The sequence below is a fragment of the Ischnura elegans genome, chromosome 2, assembly GCF_921293095.1.
Source record: "Ischnura elegans chromosome 2, ioIscEleg1.1, whole genome shotgun sequence".
In the NCBI taxonomy this organism is placed as follows: Eukaryota; Metazoa; Arthropoda; class Insecta; order Odonata; family Coenagrionidae; genus Ischnura; species Ischnura elegans.
In genome coordinates, this window is record NC_060247.1 from 10120326 (window position 1) to 10146919 (window position 26594).

Below are 26594 nucleotides of genomic sequence, written 5' to 3' on the forward strand. Positions count from 1 at the left end.
TTACAAAATCGAGTTCAATTGTTTCCCATATGTTGCCGGTTGCCGATACGAAAGAGCGGAAAAGTCGAGCATGTTCTAGGGAAAGTATTGCGTGGAATATAGGAGACTTGTAAATTCGGACCCTCTGTTGTAATTCTGTTGAATTATATAATAATACTTAAGGAATTTTTATAAGTGTAATAATTTTGCCTGAGTTTACTCTAATGAGGCTTTCGTGGTATAAGTAGCACTCGAATCTTCAGCGTGTGATTAAAAATGTCGTTCAATCGCAGCGTTAAGAAATCTAGCGGAGGATACGCTACGGTTGAAAGTACAGTAAGCTCTTGTATTTGGGCAGCACCGAGAATCAGTATCGTTAAACATTGCTTGGATAGCTTAAATAAGGGGGCATCGATAGCGTCAAGTGGTTCACCTTATGGGCTGCCTTGTTTTTACGATGACAAGTCAAGTAGAGATGGAGATATTGCGGCCGCCCTGCTCAAGAAGCCGATGTCGTATGTAAATTTCGCCCTGTTTCTTTGCAAATCAGTGGTTATGTCAACTAATTTTTTCTTCCATTTTAGGGAGCTGAAAGCTAATAGGAGAGCACTTGTCAGACGATACGGAAACTCATTGGTGAGTCGTATTCTTAGCTGCTTTTGTCATTCATCATAGTTAACACTATTGTAATTTGGTTTATTTGCCGGTAAATGTTGTATTAAATTCATACTATGTGCGCAGTATTTTGCTATATTTGATTACTGTCTCAGGATAGCATTTGCAGTACTTCACCTGGTTTGTGAATCTGCTTCACCAACATGTTGTCTTTTTGAAATCATCATTTATCTACTGGCATTTCTCATTTCTGTATATTCTCTTCCTTTCCAAATGACATTCAAGAAGATTCACTTACTTCATCAAGCTTATTTTACGTTATTTCCTAGCATTTTGTTGCATCTAAGCGGAGCAACAATGGATTGAGTTCCATTTATGTCTAAGGATCGATTATCAATATTTATTAACATTTTTATCATTCTTATTCATCTCTGTGACTAATTGTTAGCCTCTTCCAAAATTAGCCAAGCAAATCTTTTTATTCAGCTTTTGATAAAAACTACTGACATGCTGCCTGGATTGACTGCGGTACCAGGTGGTACAATAATCACAACGTTTTTATCATGATATATTCAAATAATAGTGCCTTTTTCATCCATTTGGCATGCTCCTCTTCTTTTTTCTATAGAGTATCTTATTGTAGAGGTTGGTCTTAATGATCTTTTCTTGCTGTGTCCACTGCTCAATGGCTGACTGAATGGAGTGTGTAATGGAGTGCAATCATTTTTATAAAGTTGTGGAACAATAGAAGAGATATTCTTTGATGATTATTGATGAGTAGCTCCAGAAATTGCAAAATGAAGTGAAGTACCAATGCCATATTCTAGGTCTTTTAGGTCTAGTTTTTTTTACGCTACAGAGGCTAAAACTAGTGGATGTAGCCTAACCGCATTGCACCACAAATTTTAAAGCAAACTGTATCAGCCATACACGAAACAGCTGTTTGCACCCCTTGGTGACCAAAAGAAGTGTTTACATCCTCAGCTGAGCTGAAGTGAATTCTATCAGGGTACACATTTCATGCATCTCTCTTTAAGCCAATGGGAGGGTGCAAATAAGAAATCTTAGCCATGTATTCTGAATTAGTATTGCATGCAATATGCATATTATAAAATACTAGTTCAAATATCTAATGTTATCCATGATGCTCTTTCCAGGATAAGGGACACTTTAAAACCATTCTTGTAACAAAAACTATGCATAAAAGTAAAGAAGAGGTACATTTGCGATATTCATCCTTGATTTGCTCAATTTTAATTTGATCAGAGCATCAGTATGACCCAGTGGGAAGTCCCGAATGTATGATTTCTCATCATAATTTTCATTTGTTTTCTTCTCTCTGTTCATAAGTAGCAATGTATTGATGCCCTCACTAAAATATCAGCTGTTCAGTGTCCTAATATTGCATCGTTTCCCTCTGTCATATCATGTTACCCTGCTAACAAGATAAGAAAGAGAAGCGAATCTGTCTTGGCGGCTGAATATAGTTGTGGATTTGGCATGATAGTGATGGATTTTCCTTTGATTTACATTGTTCCAATAATGGAACACTGTAAAATAACAGCTTCTAACTAAAACAAGAACAAATGTTTCAAAATTTTCACATTATAGTTCTAATGAATGAATGTATAAGGAAAAAAATTACAACATTTGAGGGTGGTGGCAAAAAGTTATTGTTAAATTCCTTTAGATGATCCTGCAAAAAATGCTTTGAAAAAAAACTATTTCTTAGGACACTGACTGTAATTGATCGGTGAAACATTGCAACTCTGATCACTAAATATTATAATAATACACCTTAATGAAGAGTTATGGTAAGGAAAATTGTGGCACATTACCGTTTCATGAATTGGAGTCATTAAATTTTGTAATAGTGTCTGGTGTTACAAAATTGAGTCACTGAGCATAAATGGATTAATTGACCTTAGCATATGTTTCTTTTAATATAAGGCAGTTCCTTCTTTTGGTGTTAAATTGGTGTTTTAATATATATGTATGGAATCCATAATTTTAGGTAGGTGTGAATGAAAGCCAGAATCCTAGTCTTATTTTATGCACCCTCAGAAATTCAACTCTACTTACAGCCAACTGCTTTCGTCCATGTTGTCTCCCTACCTGTAGTCAGCTTCCTTCCCTTAATCCTAAGCCTTACGTAATATGATGAATTTACATTGTTTACTTCCCATTTATTTAATCTTGCAACTTATTCCTGAATCCCACCATGTTGAGTGCTTACTTTTCTTTGAAATGCAATGTTGTTGAAAGCCCTTGGATTCTTATTATTTTCTTCTGGGTTAATAAACTTCTTTGAGAGCATAATGCAGTATATATATTGAATTTATCATACACTTTGATATCTGTTTGAATGCGTCACTGGGTCATGCGCTCCATCTCAGCTGAGGTTTGAATCCATGTGTTGTCATTCGTCTGAGGATGTTATATTGCTCTTCTGGGGCCGGTTACGAGGCATATAACCTGATGATGTGGAAGATACAAACATAAAATGCATTTGCAGAAATGCAATGTATGATTAAGTGACCAACCAAAGAATTTCTTGAATCATGTCATATTTATTGCGCTCATTGATCGTTAAAACTACATACATATGTGACATGGCATACTGACTTAAAGCTTGTTGTGAGTGCTCTGAATGTGATAAAGCTCAAGCCCCTGACTCAGTAACATTTTTTACAGGCATCATCCACTGAGCGTGCCACTGCCGTGTACAGGAACCGCAATCGAGTAGGCAGTCCAAGAAAAGTGATTCCTGATGAAAGAAGAACAAAACCATTAATCAGATCTTCAAGTGCATATGATCCACGAGAGTGCTACGGCTTAAGCATGAAAAGAAAGATTAAAGCTAAGCCACCTCCTAAGGCTCAAAAGTTGGTAGTTCGTGGAAGTAAAAATCTTGATTCAGTCAAGGTGACCAAGAACAGAGAGACAAGCGCATCGAGGGATTCGTTGTGTGAGCTGTCTCTGAGTGATCATCGGGGGAATTTGGAGTCATTTCAATGTGAGCAGATGTTTGACCTGATAGATAATGTGGAACCTAGGAGCTCAGGTAAAGAAAGTACATATTTGCTGATGAAGCTACCTATTTTGATTGTATCCTTAGAATTACAAATATGGGGTTTTAGAATCTATGAGAGAGCATTTCAAAGCACAAGACATTGTAGTAGTTTTCCTTCGTCATCTATAAAATCTTTTTTGATGGCTATTTGATGTGGTTGGTCAATTCTCTCTAGTATTTCTAGCAAATGCATTCACCTTTGGAGTAAATCTTCTTCTTATTTTCTCTTGTCACGTGGTATTTGTTGTTTTTAGTAGATTTGAAGGTGCCTTTTCCTTGAAGAATCGGATACTTGATAATTGACTAATCATACAGTAGTTTTTCTCTGTCCTCTGATTAAATAGTCATGCACCTATTGTACTGGTACAAGTAATTTTATTACAACTAACTACATTTTGTAAATATTGTGATAGTTTATTAACCAAATACACGGTCACTCCAAGTTGTTTAGCAGCCACTACTAACCAGCTGCTGGTATTTATCGCCATCAGCCAGCAGATCTGAAGGTTTCACATTTTAAGTAAACAGCCTCTAGTTCAGTAGCTGTTGATGACTTGAAAACATTGTGTTAGCATACACATGTCATCTATTGGTGTGGGTCTTGATATTCTGAGCCGTGTGTTAAATGTTGGAGTTTTGGAGTTGTGTGAACCGATGTTCAAACGAAAGAAAAGGCGATGGTTGGTTAGATTCTGGATATTAAGAATAAACGATCTGGGGACATATAAGAATGTCAGTTCCTAAATTTAAAAAGTTATTGGGGTTAGCGACACCGCTTATTCAGAAAAAAAGATACAAAATTCCATTAGGCTATTCTAAGTAACACAAAGCTAGAAATTACTTGTTGCTATCTAGCTAATGGAGACAGTTCAAAGTCTTTGCTATGACTCATTATAAGCTGTGTCTTTGGCATTTCTGTTAATGTAGTCTCACAGGCAAGTGTAATTTTGGAATTAATCTAGCATATTATGATGTCTTTGCCCGACCACTTATTAGTGTCAACCATATTCACTGTTATTCACTAAAGAGAATTAGAAAATACAGTATAATGAAATCAAATAACGCTGCATAAAACCAAGTAGACATGTCTTAATTCACCAACCACTTATTAGTCACAAGGTGTTCACATTGGATTGCTGGTGCTTGCAATGAGATCACGTGACTGCCAGCAGAGGGTAAGGAGTGCTAAAAATTGAAGGTGTTCAACTTCTGACTGCAGCTAGTAAACACTAGCCCACTGACAATCAGCAGCCGCTGGTTCACCAATCAGACTAGGCTACTCGCTGGCAATGTTACCAGTAGCTGGTTAGTAGTACATAGCTGCTAAAAAGTCTAGTGTGACTGCGGCCAGAGGAAACACTTGTTCCACTATCTATCCCCAGTTTTTTACAAAATGCCAAACCAAGATTTTAAAGCGCGACCATCACTATCAATATTACCTTAATTATGATGGGCATCCATAAAAACTTTTGACTTTTATTTATATTAAAACAATGTGGATCAATAATTTAACATGTGTTTGCTTTGTTAGTGTGAAACAGCTCCATAAAGTTGAAACATAGTCAATGAATAAAAACGAACAAACTTTGCATTAATCCACCAATTTATTTACGCGTGTATGACTAGTTTCGACGCAGCGGCATCATACAAAGTTTGTTCATTTTTATTCATTGAAATGAATTTCCACAAAGTTGAGCCTGTGACTATAGAGATTATTGAAACATAGTATATAAGTTATGGGTATGATGCAAATGCATAATAAAGATTTGTTATAAAATATTCCAGCATTCCATTCTGTAGAACAGGAGTTAAACCCTGGTGTCACATGGAGCCACTGGCTGTGAATAGGCTCTTTTCTGTCACATAGGTTTTTCAATACACAGAGGAATAAACTCCATTTAAGCTCAGTGAAAACTGTTTAGTAGGTATGCTTTATATTCACCATTCGGAGAGATGAAGATAATATTTAAAAGTATCATCTAGTTTTGACTTATAATAACTGCATCTGCTTAAAGTTGAATTTTAAGTGCCAAAATTATGTCAAATGTATCTCCAGGCATGTCATTTTTCAAAAATTTTCCCCGAACCCCCGTTGCCTGGGGTAGGGGTCCCCACCTCAGGCCCCCTCATTCCCCCCCAAAGCGTATTCCTAGTTACGCTACTGACAGAGATTGTGCTTTATTGATCCCGTTTTGGGCTATGTTATATTCTTTGCAAAATTGCAGTGATTTTTCTCCTCTTTCATTTCATTCACCTAAGCCAAAATCTATTCTCCTGACTTGAACTTCTCTAACAACAGTGTTCCAATCTCCTAAAATAATGAGTTTCCCAATTCTTTTCCCCTCTTACCTGTTCAATTACCTCCTTCAAGAAAGCTTCACCCAAATTCCGGAGCTCCCTCCAGGAATTATCCTCAATTAGTGGCATAGCCACTGGAAGGGGTTTTTCGGGTTAGTACTTCAATGCCTTAATTACTTTATTTAACATGTATTATACACTTTATTGTGATAAATACTTGTACAAAATTCAAGTCCTAAAAATCATGTTTTCAGCATCAAAAATCCCTAAAATTTTCCCCAGGCCCATCTGGTTGCCCTGGGATGTTTTCCATACATGCTGTAAGGGCCCCAAAATCTCCGGTAAACCCCTCATTTCAAACACCTGGCTACGCAACTATCCTCACCCCAACATATCCTCATTTATCGATCCTGTTTGTGCCATTCTCTAGCCTCCACTCCATAAGCCTCATCCTTCTGGCCATTTCATTTCGAGTATTTATGTGTTACAAATTCATTGCATTGTAACAAATAAATTTTTTCCTCCTGATAATCAGGTTAATATGTATATGTAGGTACTTACACACATATGTTGTATTTACATACGTAGGTTTTTTAAACAAGTATTTGTCGTTGGGCACCAGCTATGAAATTTCTGATTGAAATTCCCCTTAGAGTTTGGGTATCTCAATATTCTGCCTTCACTCAGCTCTATGGAACCTCTGAGGAATTTACCCTTGAAATAAGGGAGGAAGCGTTATTAGTTGAGGGCACTGATGCAGGACTGGATGACGTGGAAAAGGTAGTCAAAATTTACTCCGCAGTCTACTGCCCTAATGATTACGCTAGGTCGGATTTGAATTTCAACAAATAAATTAGCATTTAAGAACTCAATAGCCATGTAACATCCTCTGGACCTCATGCTAGATTTTTCGAAGCTTAAAGATCAGAAAAATGACCACTGTGTGTTTGCAGCATCAAATCATCCGTCATTGAGACTTGATCTGTGGAACCTCTGGTTTATTGCGTGATACTTTTTACCCACTACACCACCGAAACGATGGAGCCACTCGGCAGTTTCGATTCCCAATATGTTGGCTGTGTTCACAGATGACCCAACGAGTGTAATCTCCATTCTAGGTGAGACGTGTGTGTGTGAAGCACACTTTGGAGAATATGGGGTAGACTTCGTAGCTGGGTCTGTTGCGCTTTGTCATAATGGGACGAATATGGTTATTTCTCTGGTGCAAGGGGCATATAGTTTTTTAAATTCCTGGTTGCACGACAGCGTTACGAGGATAACATTCTGGAAGATGGGCATCTTCAAGCAGTTCCTGAACTGACTGCTCTCAGATGCCATTGAGCTTTGAGTTAATTTTTTCTGCCACTTTACTTTTAACTTCAAAGTCCTGTAATAGTAGCGCTAAAATTTCATTAAAATTTCTTAAGCACTAAAAATAATCATTAAAAAAATAGTAGTATGTAAAAACATTTTTCTTTGCTAAAACCATTGACAATAAAACCACTTTGCAACGAATTCCTGTGGTGAGGAGGATCATAGGTGAGTAGAAGTGTCGGGCCAAGGAGTGGCACTAAGGTCTCGATAACGTGTGTCTCAGGCATTGCCTTAATACCTTCAACCATTTGTACCTCAATTATCACTTCCCTTCCCCAGTGTTGGCTCTAGCCGATATCTGTTCAATTACGTACGCTGATGAGAGCTGACATTAGATCTTTTGCATGCGTAAATGTCCGTTGGCTATTGCCGTCATTCGGCGTGAAAGGGTTAATATTAGGGATGGACGGATCCTGGATTTTTATCTAATCTGAATTCGTATCAGATCCTTGATTTTCGGAACCGGATCTTTCGGATCGGATATTTTCGGATCCAAATGCATTTTCAAATTCCTGTTGCTGAGATTCCCCCGATGATTGTTCAATCTCTTGGGAAGAGTCGCTCTGTTTGCCAGTTGTACTTTGCTATTTTTATTTCCCACGGCTGAAATTCTCCTACGTAACCTCTGCGAGAGCTTTCAAACAAAATGGTTCATGAGTAGGACATGAATCGCATGCGACGGCGCATTCGAAGATAGAATCGGAACTCTTTCCACCCTTATACGTTGTGTAGTTGCATTCACTGAAACTATTATTCAAAATTTTGGATCCAGATCTGATGTCTTCCGTGACTTTGGATCTGATGAAGGGCAATATCCGCAGATATTTGGATCCGAGGTATCCGATCCGACCATCCCTAGTTAATATGTAAAATTGCTTTACTGCATAGTGAGTATCGAGTGTCAAAATAAATTTACTGGCATGTACGTATTTGTAATCATGGTCAAAGGAAATAGCAAAGGTAGGGAGACTGGGGCACAGTGGGACAGTTTTAGCATTTCATTTTTATTTCCCGCAGAATTATTGGCAAATGGAAAATTTTGGTGCCATTGCTTGGAGAGTATATTCTAAAACATATTTAAAAAATCTGCAAGTAATACAATTAAATGAAAATAGTTGAAATACTTAAGTTTTTTCTTTGTTGAAAAGTGTTCCACTCTGCCCCAGGTTGGGGTAGAGTGGGAAAGTGCACGGGGCAGAGTGGGACAGGCTTGCATTTGTCAATAAAATATAAAGTTTGAATTAATAAAGGGTACAAATGAATTAATTAACATTAATAGGTTAAATATACATGCAAGCAAACGTATTAATAATGGAAATTTTATTCAAGATACATGAGTTGATAAAAAATATTAAGTCATGTAATTATAAACTTTAAGTCACAATTTATTCTTCAAATTTAATTGTTTTAATGGCTAAAGTTCTATCAGCTGTCCTTTTTGGTAAATTTAGTCACTTTATTCTAATATTGTTGCTATTTCTTCCATTTCCAATCCTTTGTTTATAGTCCTTTAATGTGAAAATCTTAAATTTTCTTGACATTTTTATCGCTCATTTTTCAACATTTTCTTATAGGGAGGCTGTTTTTTCTCCCTTTCCTTTGATGATGTTAATATTCCAGTCTCTTTTTAACTGGTGTATTCGTAGGTATCTCCTATCTTTTATTTTGTCTAGTATTTTTAGATATTAGCCTGATAGATTTTGGATGTATTTCCTCAGGGGGTGACAACTTTGCCCTCTAAAACAAAGTTTCAATCCGGGATGTCCTGGGCTCTCGAGATTCTACTCTGGTTCTAAATTAATTTCTTAAGGTGCAACAAACTGATCTTTGACAGTGCCATGGGCAAGGTCTTTGTCATTAAAAATACTTGGGTTAACAGGGCATATTCCGGTTGAACTAAACGTAGAAATAATATGTATTGTTAGATGTAAATGCTTTTTTATATGCTGTACCCACTAACTCAGCCAAGTTGCAAATTGTTATTCTCTCTCCTGGGTGGTTTATTGGCCATTTGCGGTCATTTCAATATTTTTTCAAAGGGCCGAACACGCGGTTATCTAATTGCTGCGGTTTGTGACTGCAGTGAGGAGACAAAGTAAAAAGTACCACCCATTCATTTTTACTAACTCAATAGCATCGGCAGAAATATACGATTCATGGTTATGTAAAATTAGCAATGAAGGATTTTCTTTAAAGCATGTCGTATGAATGATGAAATGTTTTAAAACCAGCAAAAATAAATTGCTAGTCATCCATCCAGAAGGGTTTGCGGCATCTGCTGATACTATGGGACACTTAAACAGTATTTTTGGGAGGATTTTATTCTAGATAACACAAAAAGTAGAGGAATTGTATTAACCTGAGCATTTATAAAGTAACACATAAGGAGCCTCTTACAGAGGAGGTAACCTCACCTACTTGTTTTTCACCTTTAAGGGCTATCTTTTTTCCTTGGAGTTGAATGGTACTGGAACCACTTTCATCATGATTACACTTCCAGCGGAAAATACGTGTTTCACATAAATACCTGATGGATCGGAAAAAAAATGCTCTCACAACTGTCCTAAAGAAGCCAATGGCTCTTGCCAGTGAGGTTGCCTCTGGTTTTCTGAGGCTAATCGAAGGATTCCGCTTCATAAAACCGTAAAACAAACCATCATCAGCGATTTCTTTCTGATCGCAGGTTGGAGAGTATTTTTCCATTTCTCTGAGCAAACTCATATGCTAATTATTTCGTGAGCAGGGGAGATAGTCTGTGGTGCAGTCGTGCTGCAGTTGTAAGTCACAGTTTACTATGGTGATAATTTATTTTATAAGCTATGAATCTCAAAAATTCAATTTACAAGTTATTTGAATTAAATAGATAATATGTAACAAACATTCTTGTCACAAAATTCTCTTTACAAATTAATTTTTAATTGCTTGCTATTCTTCCTTTAACACAAAACACTGAATGTTCCCTGAGCAGGCCTATAGAAAGGAGAAACATCGCAGCAACTAATGTTTATGAGACTCTCTCTTCTCACTACCTCAAGCTCGCTTTTGGCCAAGACTGAGCTATTCCATACAAAAAGCACATCTATAAAACAGATGTGGGATTCAGGAAATGTAAACAAATTGTCGCGTATGATCGGGGTTCACAATAATTATTCACTTTGGCTTTACTTTTCTTATGTTCATTGCTGTTGCTATTCTGTAGTTTTGTCCTCACATTGTTGCATTGAAATGTACTGCTTCAAATCCTAAAGCATCAATATGAAGCCAAAACACTATAAAGTAAGCATGATATGAAATATGAGTGCGTTTAGGCTACGGAGATTGATAGTTTGAAGCACCTGGGCTGTAAGTCGGCATCCAACTGTGCCCCAATCCAAGTTGTCCCACTATGGCCCAATTTTAGCTGTCCCACTGTGCCCCGCATGTCCTGAAGTCTTATCTTTGTCAGAAAAAAATTTAAACATGTTACTTAGGTATAATATGCTTAGTAAAATATTACAAAGTCTCTAAATAATTTATTCGCCAAGTCTTTCCTCATGAAACTTGCTATAATTAGGAGAATTGCATTAATATTCACAACATGAAAGTTACGAGAATTATAGCAAACAACATATTTTATAACATTTACACTAAGCTGTATAAGATTATGAAATAAGATTTTTGTGTATTACTCCTCGTGATATGACCTCCTTAATTTTAATACATTTGCCCTTTGACTGAGTAAATTGTTTAAATAAATCAATTGTCCCACTGTACCCCATGTCCCACTGTGCCCCAGTCTCCCCTATTCATACAAGTCACAGCTGAGAGTCTATATCATACTCCAATCAAGCGGCAACCAAGTCCTCGAAGTGATTTGCTTCTTGTGGTGGTGTCATAAGGCACTGCTAACTTATTTGTTACTTATCTTGAAAGAAACTTATCAGAAGAAATTTAATCAATGTGTACTATCCATTTGTACTGTGTTCTTTGTAAAAACATAGCCTTAATAAAATTGTTTCATTACTCAAATTTAAAGAAATAATTTTCTCAATCAAGAACCCTTAAATTACCACCTACCTAGAAAAAGGCATTCCCTGAATAGCAATAACAAGATGATGATATTTTATGGTAAATGTCATACTTTTTTCAATCAAAATGAGAGTAAAATCATTTACTGTATCAGGAAGCCAATCAAATGGATAAGTGGGTCAAAAAATTACAATTTCAAAGTTTTACTGAATGTTATGAGTGATTTTTGTCGGCAAATTCAACATAATATAAATTAATCTTTGCCTAGTGTAAGATGAAATTGGGAATACTTCAATCCTACATGAAAAATAAAATCATTTGCATTTTTTCCACATCTGCTGGGGTTTTTACGGAAAAAGTAATAATTATTGTTAGAAGCAATATCCCTGCTGTTACAATTTTGACAGCCTGGTTTCCTGCTTTGTTCTCTGATCTCTTGGGTGTATCAAGAAGCTTTTTCCCAATCGGTCTGCAACTAACGCTTAAAGTTTGTGGTTTTTGTTCCTTATGACCAATTAAGAATTTCATCTTGATTGCTTAATATCTTCAGATGAGGCTCTTTAGTCAAATGCTCAAGAAAAAATTGGAAACTTTGTGCTGTTGTTGCTTGGTGCCTCAGTAGTGATTTAAATGTAAATAATTAAGTGAATGGCTCGTGTATTGTTTAATATAAGCAATGGGATAGAAGATAGAGGATGCAAAATGAAGACAATGCAAACCAAACAACATCATTTGAGCAAATATTACATACATATGTAATAACCTGCCTCCAGTAGTAATGGCTTCCATGTAAGAAGATTGCACAGATGTAGTGTAACAGAGAAAATAAGAGATAACATAACCTATTGTGGTGCACTTATGTATTAAGGAAGATTTAGATGAAATCACTGAGGAGAAATGAGATTCCCCATGATTTTAGTAGAATTTTAACTGCTGTGCTTATGCCAGATAGTGGAACATTGCATTAAGACCAATGTGTGTAGTTATTACTCATGATGGCTTACATTAGAATGTGACAGCAAGATCAGAAATATATTGCCAAATTTAGGTTGAAAAGCAGACTTAGAAACCTCCTCAGCCAGTGTACTCAGGCTGGTAGGTGGTGGAGGACAGCCACCTCCTTGCTGTGTGTGTTGGATTGGTAGTTGATTAACGGAGAGCTGGAGTTTACTTTCCTACGTATTGTTTTGTTGTCCAGATGGTGAATATAAGACGGTGTTGGTTAAGGTATTGATGATTCTCTCTGCACGGTCTGCAACATTGGTGTATTTCTTGAGCTAATTATAAAAATGTACTATATGCACTTTGGGGCTCAATAATTCTGTTGAAATGTATTCTGATTAGGGATGGTGGGATCGAATACCTCAGATCCAAATATCTGCTGATTGATCCAAAGTCACGGAAGACATCGGATCCGGATCCGAAATTTTAAATAAAGCTTCAGGTAATGCAACGGGAGGAAAGAGTTCTTATTCTCTCTTCGAATGTGCCGTCGCATGCGAATCTTGTCCTACGCCACTGGTCAGTGGTTTATCAGAAGATTTTTCCTATTTTCATTTCCAAACCCAAGCGTAACAGTTCAGGTCCTGAGCATGTAAAGATGTTTAAAAAAAAAGACTTGAAAGCCAATAAAAATTATTTTTAATTCATAAAAGTATTAAAATGTGTATGAAAATCTAAAAATCAGTCCTTTGATTGTATGTACCCAGGATAAACTTGAGTAATTACTTCGTTTAATAGCAGAAATTTGAAAATGCATTTGGATCCGAAAATATCCGATCCGAAAGATCCGACTCCGAAAATCAAGGATCCGATCTGAATCCAGATCCGAAAAAAATCCTGGATCCATCCATCCCTAATTCTGTTCTAATATAATGAAAAGTATTGAATGTCATTTATAGTAATTATTAAAGTATTTATCATTTCCAGTAGATCTGTGCAAAGCATTTACAAATTCCTGTGACTGTATGTTCTCCCATCTTATACCTCCCACTTCAATGCACTATACTACTCCTTATTATTTTGTCCATAAATCCAATTCTCTCCCTCCCTCTTCCCACCAAGCATTTTTCTCTGTGGCACATTCATGTTATCCCATCCGCGCTGAGTACTCTCCCCATCCAAACTCAATCTTTTCTCTGTGTCTCGCATAAAATATTTCTCTCCTCGCCCACCATGTGTAGCATTTCATCATTCCTTCTCCTATTTGTCCACTTCACTTTCTCCATTCTTCTCCTCACCCACATTTGAACAATTTTAGTATCTTGTTCTGCTCCTCCTTAAGCATCCATGTTTCCGCACTGCAAAGCACCACAGTCCAGATGAGACACTTGACTTGCCTTAACTTCAAATACTTACATAGCGATCCTTTCATCGACTCTTCTTTTTGACTCGTCAAACGATTCTTGAATGCCTCCTTTGCTAGCACGATTCTCATCCTGATAGCTTTACTGTGGGTCCTGTTTTACTGATGTGCTACCCAAATGGTTGAACTGATCACCCTCCTAAAGTATGTAACCACCTATGTTTATCATAATTAGCACGTAATGCTTTATTAAACATCATTACTTTGGCCTTCTTTTGGCTATTCTGCATGCCATGTACCGTGCACCATTTTTCCAAAGCATTTCCAAAGGACCAATGCCTGTAACCCTTCTGCTAACTGGGTTATCAATGCTTCATCATCTGGGAACCTCAATCATTTAAACATCGATCATCAACTTCAACTCCTGCCTCTAACTCATCCCATGCCTCCCACACCATTATTTATATTTACACGGTAAGCATCAGAGGTGATAGTGGATAGCCCTGTCTCACACCTCAACCAATGCTTGCCCACCGTTTCGCTACCCTCACCTAAGCTATCTGAGACATAGATAGATTTCTAATGAGTTGCGTTTCCTTCCAATCTAAGCCTACTTTATAGGGGACATAGTGGGCCCATTTTCTATTCTCAGTCCACTCTATGAAATGCTTTCTCAAAATTCATGAAGCAAGCATACACATGCAGCCTCATGCACATTGAGTCCTCAACTGCAAAATTGAAGGTCGAGGGTTTGAGTCTCACCTGGGTAGGTTGTCCCTATGGAGGACTTGGATGTTTGTTATCGTCATTTGTTACGTTTTGTTCCCTGTAACTCCCCGTCTAGAGGCCTAGTTGTTCTTTTTGTGGGGTAATAAAGATAAAGAAATATTCCAGGTTCCTTGGCACTAGGGTCCTTATTACAGCCCCCACATCACAGTTTGACTGTCTTCTCCTGAAACCAAACCGATCTATTTCCAAGTAATCATTTGCCCTCGCCTCCGTAAGTCTGCTTTGATTTCTAACGCCACTAAACTATTGCTTACCTGCTTTATACCTACCAATCCCTGATGGAGCGTCCCATTTCATACCAAACCCTCCCCTCATTGTCTTTCCTCCCCACCACTGAGTGTAACCCTGTACCCAATACCAGAATGAAATAGGGCTTATCGCAAGTGGACATTATTCACCATCCCCCCATCCCACACCTATGTGCTGCTAGAGTATATGAGGTGCTGCCATTATACCTGAAAAAAGAATTTGCTTGAATGACAACCATCTGGGCACATAGGTATGTTGTCCATGGTTCGGAGTAGTCATCCAGACCTTTTTGGTGGGTCGCCTTCAAAGCAAAAGACAATGGGCCTGGTGCAGTGGCTTAGCCAGGATTTTGAATTGGGGGGGGTTTATGGAAGATTTCGGGGCCCTCCCAGGATGTATGCAAAACACCCCAAGGCAAAGGGGAATCCAGGGGTCCCTCCACTCCTGGAAAATTTTGGGATTTCTGATGCTGAAAACGTGATTTTTAGGACTCAAAAACAGTAACATCGTAGTCATTTTTGGAGCGTCTTTTAAAGGCTCGAGGAAAGACCCCCCCCCCCCCCGTGGCTACGTCACTGGCCTGGTGCCCAGCAACATATCCCCCCCATTTATCCCCTCCAACGTCCCCTCAGAGTGACTCGTCCTCCTCTCGTAGCAGGGAAGGGAAGAGGGTTACAGTGTGTGCATCTCATATTGTAAGTCAGCTTCAGTTAATACATATCATTAAGTGGAATAGCACCTAAGATTATGATGATAATGGTGACTTTCACTCATTATGAAAGGAATACAAGGAAAAGGTGGGTCGATCTAAATTTTTAACTTGGAAACAAGGAAGTCTTCAAAAATTCAGTTGCTGCCTCAGATGGATATCAAAGACTTGTTGGTCATCCATTGGGTGAGTGCCATTTGGAAGGAAGGTAAACACAAAGTCAATGAGTGAATTACAGCACAGACATTCATGATCCGTCTTGCCAAGTCTGAGGCTTCTATCATGACCTACCATTGGGATGTAACTCCTGTCTCCCCATTAATTTGAATATCTGAAACACAATCAGCAAAATATATGTATATGTTAATAAATTTCATTGAAATTGAATTTAATTCACCTTTGTTGGCCTGTGCTTTCACCCGTGGTCTTAACAAGTGATCAAATTTTGAGCCTGCGACTGTTGGAGATGCCAACTTTGATTTGTGAAGGGCTGATAGGAAAATCAAATGCATTCCCTTTTGGTCTAGTGGATAGTGTACACGATTTCAAAAATATATGACCAAATAATCCTAAAATTAAAAGATGCATAAAAAATTTGAACAATTCAATATTTCATATGGCGATTCGTGATTGATGTGAAAACCAATCCTTACCATGAATCGATTCAGAATTAATCATCAGTTCCTTGATTTGAGGATGATCTAGCTTTAAAAGCACCTTTAAGTATTCTAATACTATTTAGTGATTAATTGTTTGAGCTATGGAAATGGAGAGGATTTAATCAACCTGTATTTTCTGGTACAATTACCCGGTGAACTTTTGTATGTTCTACAAATGGGGTGTCATTAGTCTTAAGGCCGCTATAACACGGTGAATGATCAGGTGATCATTCACAGGATCATGCAAGCAAAATAGAACATGTTCTTATTTTCACTGAATAATCATATGCATGATGGTTCACTTGCAAATTTTTCTGCCATACAAGGCGAATGATTTCATTAGCATGATCATTCACTGTGTACAGTGGCCTTTAGTGATGATGCATGATTCCACTGCGCTTTTTTCCCCAACTTAATCAGTTCCCAAAATTTAGATTTTCACTGAAATGTAAAAATTTCAGTGCCTGCAGGAGTATCGACATAATCCTTCCAGGAGACTAACAAAATGGAGTGGATACATGTAATATGTATTTTACCATGAAAGTCATACGGAATGATTTTCCATCTCTAAAATTAAATTTAAAATCTCTAGAATAATAACACAAAAGATCCATTATTCATAATAAATTTATTTTCCTCAAGGAAATTCTCACATTAGCTTGTAATAAATCAAAAAGCTATTTCCACACCAATTCCCCATTTTGGATGTCATTTACCTTATCAGGGGGTACTCTCTCTCAACACAGCTCTAATTTGATCCAAATTCTTTCACAGATTTGTAGATGACACAGTTTCCATGCGGCCACATTGTGTGGAAACACCACAGCTGTTCCTAACATGCACAAATAGCCTATATCCTAACATCCTCCTTTTGTTTTATGTTGAGAAAAGCGGGCAGATATAGAGAGTGGAATATTAGATATAGAGAGTGTAGGCAAAACAGTATCAGCTGGCATATTACGAAGATGAGGGATTCTGTACTTGGCTATTTTAGTATGCAGTCCAACACCAATATCAGATAGTCAGAGACAAAGAAAAACTCTTCAAGAAACCAGGAATACCTCACACGTAGCCTAGGAGGCATTTGCGATTCATATATGCAGGAAAGAATTCTCAATTTTATGCTCACTGACAGGTATTGTTGATTCAATAAACAAAATTTGTTATGAGTTTCTTCAATATAACTGAAATCATTTGAGGATTTCTGTAAGCTAGTAAAAATTTGGGTGTTCCTAAGCTTATCTGCTCAATACTCTTGTTTGCTTAATGAACATTATTGATTCTATCAGCAATAATAATTACATAGATAAGTTAATTTGAATTACTATGATAAAAATGATAAGTATTTGTTAATTTATTCTATTAGCTAACAATATAGCAACGAGGGTAAGGCTATTGAGTTACGTAAACCCATACAGACACAAAGTTGGGGTCAAGGAGGAGGAGAGTGAAAGAGCGTTTCAGGTCAATTGTTCATAAGCAACTTGAAACTTGTTACTTTTGCAAAATGGGTCAAATGTTAAATTAAACTATATTAACTTATGTGCAATATGATTCCATATTTTTAATGTTCAGGAGAAGTAGTTTGTGTGATGTAGGTGGTGGAAATATTGGAGAAAAAAAAACTTTTTTAGTAGTCTGTTAATTTATATGCTGCATGTAGTGTTGACTCATAGAAATCTTCATAATTTTTAAATTTACAAACAGCTTATCTCATAAGCCCATTCGCACGATTTGCAGCAATGAATGGATGGCGTCAACATTTTTGGGATGCTTCCGCATATGTTGTTAAATAATCCACAACATTTACTCCAGCTATCCTGCTGGCGTTCTCAGATATAGGATGGTTAGAAACTCATGGTCCTCTCATATACAAGAGAGAACCACGAGCCTATTCTCCAATATAGAGTCCTTTCCTATATAATAGAGGACCACAAGCCTCTTGCCGTCCTTAACCTGAGGATGCCAGCAGGATAGCTGGTGTAAATGTTGTGAATCATTCAGCAACATATGCTGATGCAGCCTGAAAATGTTAACGTCATCTTTTGCATGATAAAATGGTGCACTATTTATCAAGGCTTGGCTCTATGTGGCCCTCGTTTATTCTTTCACTCTTTGATTGTTAAATATTCTCCATTATGGTAAAACATGATGTGGATATGAACAATTTCAGGATAAATTGATTCTCTTTGGATAAGGTTTTGGTCTGACACAGTCACATAGGAGACTGATGCACTCCATTAAAAGCTCTCATGGCCTAGTATAAAAAAATAATTACTTATCCTCTGCCGAAGTGGGTTTGTGGGTCCTCTGAAGCAAATGTCATTTCCTCATCATTGAGGCTGCTTTACATGAGACATTTTATGTGCATTATAGATCAGGGCTGCAGCTAAGAATGAAGGCTAGTGGGGGTTATAGGTGCAACTAATACTTACGAGTGTGGGGGTATTGCATTCCCACCAGGGTAAGTGGGAATTGCGGGGGCCCTCCACCAGAAATTTTTTAAGAATAATGGTTTAAAATGGCGAGTTTTACGGCTTTCTGAGGGATATTTTATTAATCATAACACTATTCTATAAGTAATATTGATCCAAATAAGTAAAATGGACTAAACTTAAAAATTTTCTGAGGTCTAGGGGGAGGGTTTTATCCCCCAAAATCCCCCTTGCTGCACCACTGTTCTAGATCAAATGGTGGCATTCAATGAATCGTGTAAAGTTATGAAAAAATGTTCTCAGGCATCCTGAATTGCTCTGTTGGGTGCTGTGCATCCAATAAAATGTGTATTAAATACATTTCTCCCACAGCCAAAAAACACTAAACCTGTCATCTCGTGTGGAGGGACAAGGATTCCAGTAAGTACTCACTTGCTTAAACTGTTCCAATCTGCATCCTATTTATATTCATAATTCTTTCTCACAACTTCATAGACGTTATATGTTTGTGTAAATGTCTACTTTCATTCGAAAGACTAACTTACTCATTCCCTTGCACAATACACATCACAAAGTGGCTGTATTTCTGAGAGTTAGTTCCTCCTAGTTGAACGGCTATTCTTTTTCTATTGGTAAACCAAGAGACACGGGAAGTTTAAAGTTGGCATAGGGCAGACTGGGGTGGTTCATAAAAATGCTTCATGTAAACCTTCCTTGTCATGGTTGAGGCTGTTCTCTGGGATTCATTTTTTTCATTTTGAGATCTTTTGGCAAGACTCCAGGAATCTTCTATGTATTGTGATGAAGTATTTTTATCTTGTCCCAGTCAATAGTATGGTCACGGCAGAAACTATGCTGTTTTACAGCAGATTTTTGTCAGTGGTCGAGCCTATAGTGTTCCATGAAGCTCATTGCAAATGTCATCCTTATAGTTCTCCTCATGCAGACCTAAGTTTGGGGGGCATTGGAAGACCCCAGGTAATGAGAGGTCGCAGAGGTCTTTGACTCTGACTTGAAGGTAGCATAGTTTGATTGTGGGGTGGAATTATGCTTCAATATCAAGCATTTTCAAAATATGGAAAATATTTCCGGGCACCATGAGACGAAGCTTCGAAGCTAGCTAGGGTACCTACCTTCAGTTCTCTGGGATTAGCGTAATGCCTCCTGCAGTCGCAAATTGGGACAGTAATTGGCAACCTCTGCATTGAATGTGCTGAAGATTTGAGTAGATATAGCTTAACTCATTCAATAAGAAACAGGTGAGCCCTACGGCATAGAGAAATTGCTCTGGCACCCCTTGCGTCAATCGTCCATGGCAGAAGGCCAGTTAGCTTAAGAAAGTGGGACTGTCCTGGCCAAATTTCCAGCATCTTTCAGTTGTTAATGAGGAGGTTAGCGTGGTTTTTTAATTTATTTAAGTTAGGTTTGAATACTTTCACTGATTCTATCGTTTGTGGAAATATATGTATACAATGAATAGTATGAGGTAAAACATAATCATCCGAGTGAGTTTATCGTTCAGAGGCACAATCAAAGTTCAAACCTCTTAAATAAAATGTTGAGATTACGTATAATTAGAAAGAGTAGGTATAGCTCATGGCTAGTGAAAGAAAGTCTCATTCCTTTTTAACTGTCTTCGATAGTAACCTTCTCTGGAAGGGATGCATTGATACCCGCCTTAAGTAATTACCGCAATCGAAAATCGTTGGTTTCTTTAACGGTGCTCCTTACTCCATGAAAAGCGGCTTTGGGAGACACCGCAGCTCCGCAGTGTCATCCGGTGTCATCGTAGATTCCTAAACCGCATGCATGCAACATAACCAGAAAAAGTAAAAGTTTTTTCCGACCCGGAACAAGAACTGCAACGGCTTCCCTCTATTTTCTATATTTAATAAATATTAATTTTTTAAATAAAGTATAAACAAGAGAAGAGCAATGGCATTATCTTCAACCTGTTTGAATATATCTCCGGGTGGGCAACAAAGTTTGTACCGCTTTGATCGCCCTCTCCTGCAACAGCCGAAATAGCTCAGTTGGGAGAGCGTTAGACTGAAGATCTAAAGGTCCCTGGTTCAATCCCGGGTTTCGGCATATTTTTTTACATCTGCAATTCGAATGGAAATTATGTCCTGAGTCAGATTTCATCATTGTTATTTGTATTTGAGTAAAAAAAAAAAGCATTTGATTCAAATTTAATTTAATTTTCTTTCTAGCGCCGTCAGCGGTGAGATCGGTATTCCCGTTACTCCTTCGCACGAAAGCAGATGGGTGAGTGTTGAATTTTTTCTATTCTATGTTTGTTTGTACGTAACTTTTGGTGAAATAGCATACACTTTTTCTTCGGGAGCGCTTCTGTGTAATTTGCGGTTCATTGCGTGCGTATTGTGTTACTTGTGAAAACTAAATTTGTGAAAAGTTGTTCGTTTGTGCAAATACGCTGGTTTCCCGTCTTCTCTTCTATTCTTCAGTGCCGCTACGGAGCTCTTCTGAGGACTCAACTTTTCCTGGTAAGCATTTTTTCCGTGTTCTCTCTAGTCTCTGTATTAATTTATGGTCATTGACGGATCGGGATATCGGTGAATATGAATACTTGCGTCGCGTGTTTTACATATTTTTTTTCATTTCCACATTTTTCTTAGTTCTTTTTTAAAATCTGATTTAATTACCATTAGAGTGAAGAAATGTAATGTCAATTATTTAAAACAGAATTCTCATTCAGACAACTCAACTAATTTTTTTTAGTTCTTTATTTTATCTTACTTCATTACCATTAGAGTGCAAAAATGTAATGTCAATTATTTTATTCAGAAATCTCATTCCGACAACTCAACGATCATCGTCATCAGCGATAAATTAGTTTCAGTAAGAAGGAGATAACGAGCTCGCTTAGTTTAGTGGCTCTTAAGGCTAATTTTTATTGCGGACGTCTTAAATGTTTTAAAACACATTTTTCTGTCTCCTAATTTGCGACATAACGTTTCCCGAGAGTTAGTACTTTGTCAGGTCGTTCATGATCCCCGTGGATATCGGAAGTATTAGTAGTAGAGTCAGCTACCGCGTCAACAGACTAGACTTTCAAAGTAAGTTTTTTTGTATTTGGGACAATGAGTGGATACACCACTAATATGGTATCCATTGTTGGCCTTTATCACCGGTCTTATTTTTGCATCAGTGGAAGAATACAATTTTTCCTTTAAAATCGGTATAAATTTATTTGTAAATAATTCCATTACCTTGTTTTAACAGTTTTTATTTCAAAATTGGAATTGATTTGTAGTAATTATTTTGGCTCTGATTTATTGTAACGATTTTTCAATTTATGCCATGTTCTAGCGGACTTCAATCCATGATTTTTTTCATATCGCCTTTTGTCTTGGTTTAGTGATGGTGCATGCTAAAAGAAATAAACTTCGAACCAGTAATTTACATCGGACGCAATTGCCAGTCATTGTGTATTTGAAAAATTGAAATTTACTCGGATGCATTCTTGAAGTCTGACTTAAAGTCAATTTTTCTTGACGAGACCAGTAAATTTTAGCATTGAGCAATTGTTACAAGCTCGTCGAGTAGAGTTTGGAATTTTGATGGTTTTAATTTTTATTATTGAAGGAAATGAAAGTGGTTTGCCCGGTATTATTACCCATTTACTCATTACTATTATAATTATTATTAAATTATTCTACCGATCATGGTAGGTTTCCATGGGGTACTTAAAAAGCATTCTGTAACCCTCCCCTTCCTTCATGCACTTTCCGCTTCAATTCACTTCCAGACGTACTCCCTTTCAATCAATCTAAAAATCCTATTCTTTCCCTTCTTCTCTCGCGTTTCCCTATCATTCTACCCTCTAACACTGTTTTCAACGTCCCCTGTCAGCTAAGTACTCGCTCCATCCATACCTTCTGTCTCCTCCGTATCTCATCTAAAAGCTGCCTCTCCTCACCCGCCATGTCCAGCACTTCATCGTTCCTCTTCCTCTCCATCCACTTCACCTTCTTCATTCTTCGCCACACCCACATCTCGAATGCCTCCAGTCTTTTCTCGTCATCCTTCGCAAGTGTCCACGTTTCTGCCATTTACTTATATCGATCTGAAAATGAGCATTATAATTAAGGAATGAAGAGGGAATCCTATTCACGGCTGAAAAAGATTTATCTTGCAGTACGTGCATTTTGATTCTGCATCCTTCTTTTATTAACACTTTCTGGCCCAGACACATAGCGGATATAGAAAAAAACTCAATACTCCCAGAGCTCAGAGAAATGTTTAAGTTTGATCCATTTCGCTTATTTGGATCAGTATTGCTGATAGAATAGTGGAATAGTGTTCGAATTTATCAAATATCCCTTTAAAAGTTGTAAAACTCGCCATTTTGAACCATTATTCTAAAAAAAAAATCTGGAGGAGGGCCCCCGCAACTCCTGCTTACCCTGGTGGGTATGCTATTCCCCCGCACCCCTAAGTATTAGTTACCCTAAAACCCCCCTCAGCTTAAATTCCTAGCCGCGCCCCTGTCTTGAGCTACCTTTACTTTTATCGTAATGAAAAATAAGTCGCATGCAAATTTTAAGAAAGTTTTATTTTAACTGATTGTACACATCTACAAGACAATGCCATCTTATGATGTAAAATAGTTACAAATGTAGTTCTGCAATGTAAAGCAATGCGGGCGGCCCCGCAAGGGGGAGGGGGGTATTCGCCCCTCGTCCCCCCACATATGTATCCGCCACTGTCGCTTGGTGGCCTTTTTCACCGGTCTTTGCCTCTGCGTCTGTGGAAAAAAATTCCCTTAAAAATCGTTAATAATTTAGTTTTGAAAAATTCGGTTTCAATGTTGTCACAATTTAAATTTCTATACTGTTATTGATGAACCAATTACTGACGATTTTTCACGTTCATCAATGTCCTCTTTTATGCCAATGCGATTGATCTCTACGTGCTTGGGAAATGGGGATGATTTTGTAAAGTTTTGGGTCGCGTCAAACTATCCGCTGGTATGCCAAACTCGTAAATGAACAACATATGCGGTTTTAAGCCAAATAAATGATTTGATGATATCTCCACTTTGAAGGATGGTTGAAAAATATTGTCCCTGAATTCATCTTCTATTTTATGTCTTTCTTCATTTTTGGTGATGGATAACCAGGGAATTAATTAAAAAAATATAATTATAGAGAAGTATTAGTGTCGACTTTTTGTCACATATTTTCTTTATTTTTTGTGCATGGTGGTGTTGTTTCAAATGACATCCTCCTTTCCCATTACCACTTGGCACTTAATGCAGCATAAAAGTGACCAGTTAGCTCTTCATTAATAGTTACGACTTCTTTTGTAGTTCTCTTAGCAAACATTTCTTTTGCTGAATTTCTCAGTGAATTCTTTTTCTGGATAAACGGATGCATTGTTTTGTCCTTAGTGCTAATTCTGTCCTTTATGTGTGTTTGTCGATCTGTCGTTCAGTGAAAGTAGAGATCCAGTCAAGTGGCTTGCGTCGGTTAGACTATTATCCGTTTTTTAATAAAAAAAAGATCGTAGCACTTTTCCACAAGATTTTTTTATGCGTACAGCGCGTTTCGGCTCACTGAGCCATCATCTGGTGCAAGACCGTCCCCAACCGTTGAACAAGACTGTCTTGTACCAGATGATGATGGTTCAGTGAGCCGAAACGCGCTGTAAGCATTAAAAAATCTTGTGGAAAAGTGCTACGATCTTTTATTCATTTAAATATGTCTAACTTCCATCAATTGAAGCCTGAATCTGTTGAACTATTATCCGTTTACTCAACCGTTGTTTGAACGTACTACGAAAACAAACGCATTTTAAATAGTTCATTATCCGCATCCGCATTCATGTTTTTAGGTTTTAATCCCACTGTGCGGCGTTTTAAGCGACCCGGAAAAATTGTGGTTGCTCTTATATCAGATTTTCCTAGTTGATTTTGTTATTTAAATCATATTTCCATGATATAAAGTGATTTATAAGGATTTCATCTGCGGGTTTCGAAAGGTAAACACAACTCCACTCCGTCTTCTTGGAAGAGTCTGTCCCTCGTTAGCTCGTAGTTTTTAAATCACATGTTCCTCATAGATTTTATAATTTCGAATCGTATTTTTGCTCAAAGTAAATTGCTATTTGTACTTAGTCGTTTTATTTTCGTACATCCTTAGTTGTGCACTAACGAATGTCGTCTCTTGGCTCTGCTTGCGTTCCATTTCACCCACTTCCGAGTCCCCATCGCAGCTGCTCCTCAACTCCTGGAAGAAAGAGGCGGGGGGGACCTCTTAGCCCAGTCGTCAGCTGCCGATGCAAATCGCCTTGCCTCCTCAGACCGCCAACCCTTCTTAAAAACCCCGCCTTACGCAAGGTACGCACCTTTCTCTTCCCACCCCCTCAACCTCCCTTCGGTCTTTTACGTGTGTGTCGTAACTGCGTCTTCTTCTCCAGATGGTCCCTTCCTCTAAAAGGGGCGGGGCTGCTCTCCAAGGAAAGAGAAATGAAGGGCCAGGGGGGGGGGGGAGGACTATTGTCGGCCTCGGATAGTACCCCCATAGTAAGGAGAGAGAGAGAGAGAGAGAGAGAGAGGGGGGTATGGAACCCCTCCATTCCCCACCCTGGATTTTTTTGTTTAGTCCATTGGCACGCCTTGGCTGAAGACTCTCCCTTCTTGCTATTACCCTCGCAGTCCTTCATTGTGTTCCCCAAGGAGGAGAGTGGGTCCCACCCTTTTCTTGAGCTTGCTGTTCCCTCCTGAGCTCCATTGTGTGGTGCTCCGGGTCAGCTGCCTCCTCCTTCCCGGCTTCCTCCTCGCTCGCACCGAAATCCAGGCTACAGCTGTGCGGCGGAAGAGGCCCCTGGTACTGCAGGGGCGCCCCTTTGACTCCCGCTTTTCAACTTCCTCCTCGTTCCCTTTGTTCCCTCGCGTCGTCCTTAGTGTTGCAATGGACTTAGGATTCCGGTGAATGAGTCGTGCCCGAACGGTCTGCGTTCTTTCGAAACTTCGTTCGCTCTGCGATCCCCTCAGCATCGACTCCTTTCTACCAGAGCACTCCCCTTTTGTCAGTACAATTAGAATGGAGGAGATGTGGAAATATTTCCCCTGCCCACTCTTCTTATACTGCGTAGAGGACTCACCCCAGATCTTTAAGGGGCGAGTCCCCCACCCAATATTCTTATTTTTTTTTTCGCTGCCATTCTTGGCGGCATTCTCTAGGCGAGGTGAGCTCACTCAGTCCGTCTGGCCGCAGGGGGTCGCGAAGTGCCCAAAAGTTGTGGGCCGGTTTTGCCTCATCTGCGTCCGTTGTAAAAGCCAGAGATGGACCCGGTTTGGCTGACGAGGTGGCCCCTGAAGTTGACAAAAACGGGGTCAGCGAGGTCGAAGGAGGCTACGCTGCCTCGAAGCACCGTTGGGAGGATGGCATCATAGTGGTGGTCCCATGAATAGCTTTCCTCTGTGCAGGAAGCGGAATTGAATGCTCTCCTATTCACCTTCCCATTCTGGACAACCACTTGCCCAGAAAGAGAGAAGCTGCCTTTCTTACGAGTCGAGACGAAAGAGGAAGAAATGAGTGTTTGGCGTAATCCCTTGCCTTCAGCTGCCCACTTATGTCTGAGATACTTGTTTTGCTCTCCCTGTCAGTGTACACACAACACAACCTGCGGACTGTTATGTCTGAGAGAGCTGTTGGCGATCTTTCTAGGCCCGAGCTCATGCAGTCAGCTGATTGATGGTTGCGTCACTAACCTACCTAGTCGTAGATGTTTTGCTAGGTCATTCGAGGTTTTTATCATCATAGGCGGTCATAAATCCCGTTGGTTGAAGTATTTTCATCGTTCGCAATGTACCTTTACTGTGATATTTGTTTGGTTTTCGGATTTTTCATTTGTAAATCTAACTTAAGCAGCTGCTTCGGGTGCTGTGTGCGAACAACTACATCTAATGCAACCGTGACCGTGTATTCGTCCTGTGAATGCTATTATTGTTAAAAATGAACTGACTGTCCATCTCCAGCTGAAGACATTCTTTTAATTGACGCACTGCTTAAAATTTGAGAGATTAATATGCGTGGAAATCACTTGCCTTAGTTTAACCGGCAAACAAAAA

The 26594-nt window shown here is 38.5% G+C and overlaps 1 protein-coding gene and 1 non-coding gene across 2 annotated transcripts; both read left to right on the forward strand.

The window, feature by feature from the left end:
* Window positions 1-20: 20 nt before the first annotated feature.
* LOC124173969 lies at window positions 21-26218 on the forward strand. Its single transcript, XM_046553132.1, has 7 exons — window positions 21-494; window positions 564-615; window positions 3289-3658; window positions 20707-20761; window positions 23954-23987; window positions 24661-24857; window positions 26086-26218. The coding sequence occupies exons 1-7, from the start codon at window positions 256-258 to the stop codon at window positions 26216-26218; spliced, it is 1080 nt and encodes a 359-aa protein (XP_046409088.1). The 5' UTR covers window positions 21-255.
* Trnaf-gaa lies at window positions 20512-20584 on the forward strand. The gene has a single exon. It is a non-coding gene; the product is annotated as a tRNA-Phe (tRNA).
* Window positions 26219-26594: the final 376 nt, after the last annotated feature.

What these genes read in the sequence shown, in the direction of transcription:
- LOC124173969 (XM_046553132.1), top strand. Translation starts at nt 256, where the DNA reads ATGTCGTTCAATCGCAGCGTTAAGAAATCTAGCGGAGGATACGCTACG. An exon ending in CAGTCAAGTGGCTTGCGTCG is followed by an intron (nt 23,988 to 24,660) that starts GTTAGACTATTA and finishes GTACATCCTTAG; the next exon opens with TTGTGCACTAACGAATGTCG. An exon ending in AAAACCCCGCCTTACGCAAG is followed by an intron (nt 24,858 to 26,085) that starts GTACGCACCTTT and finishes CCTTGCCTTCAG; the next exon opens with CTGCCCACTTATGTCTGAGA.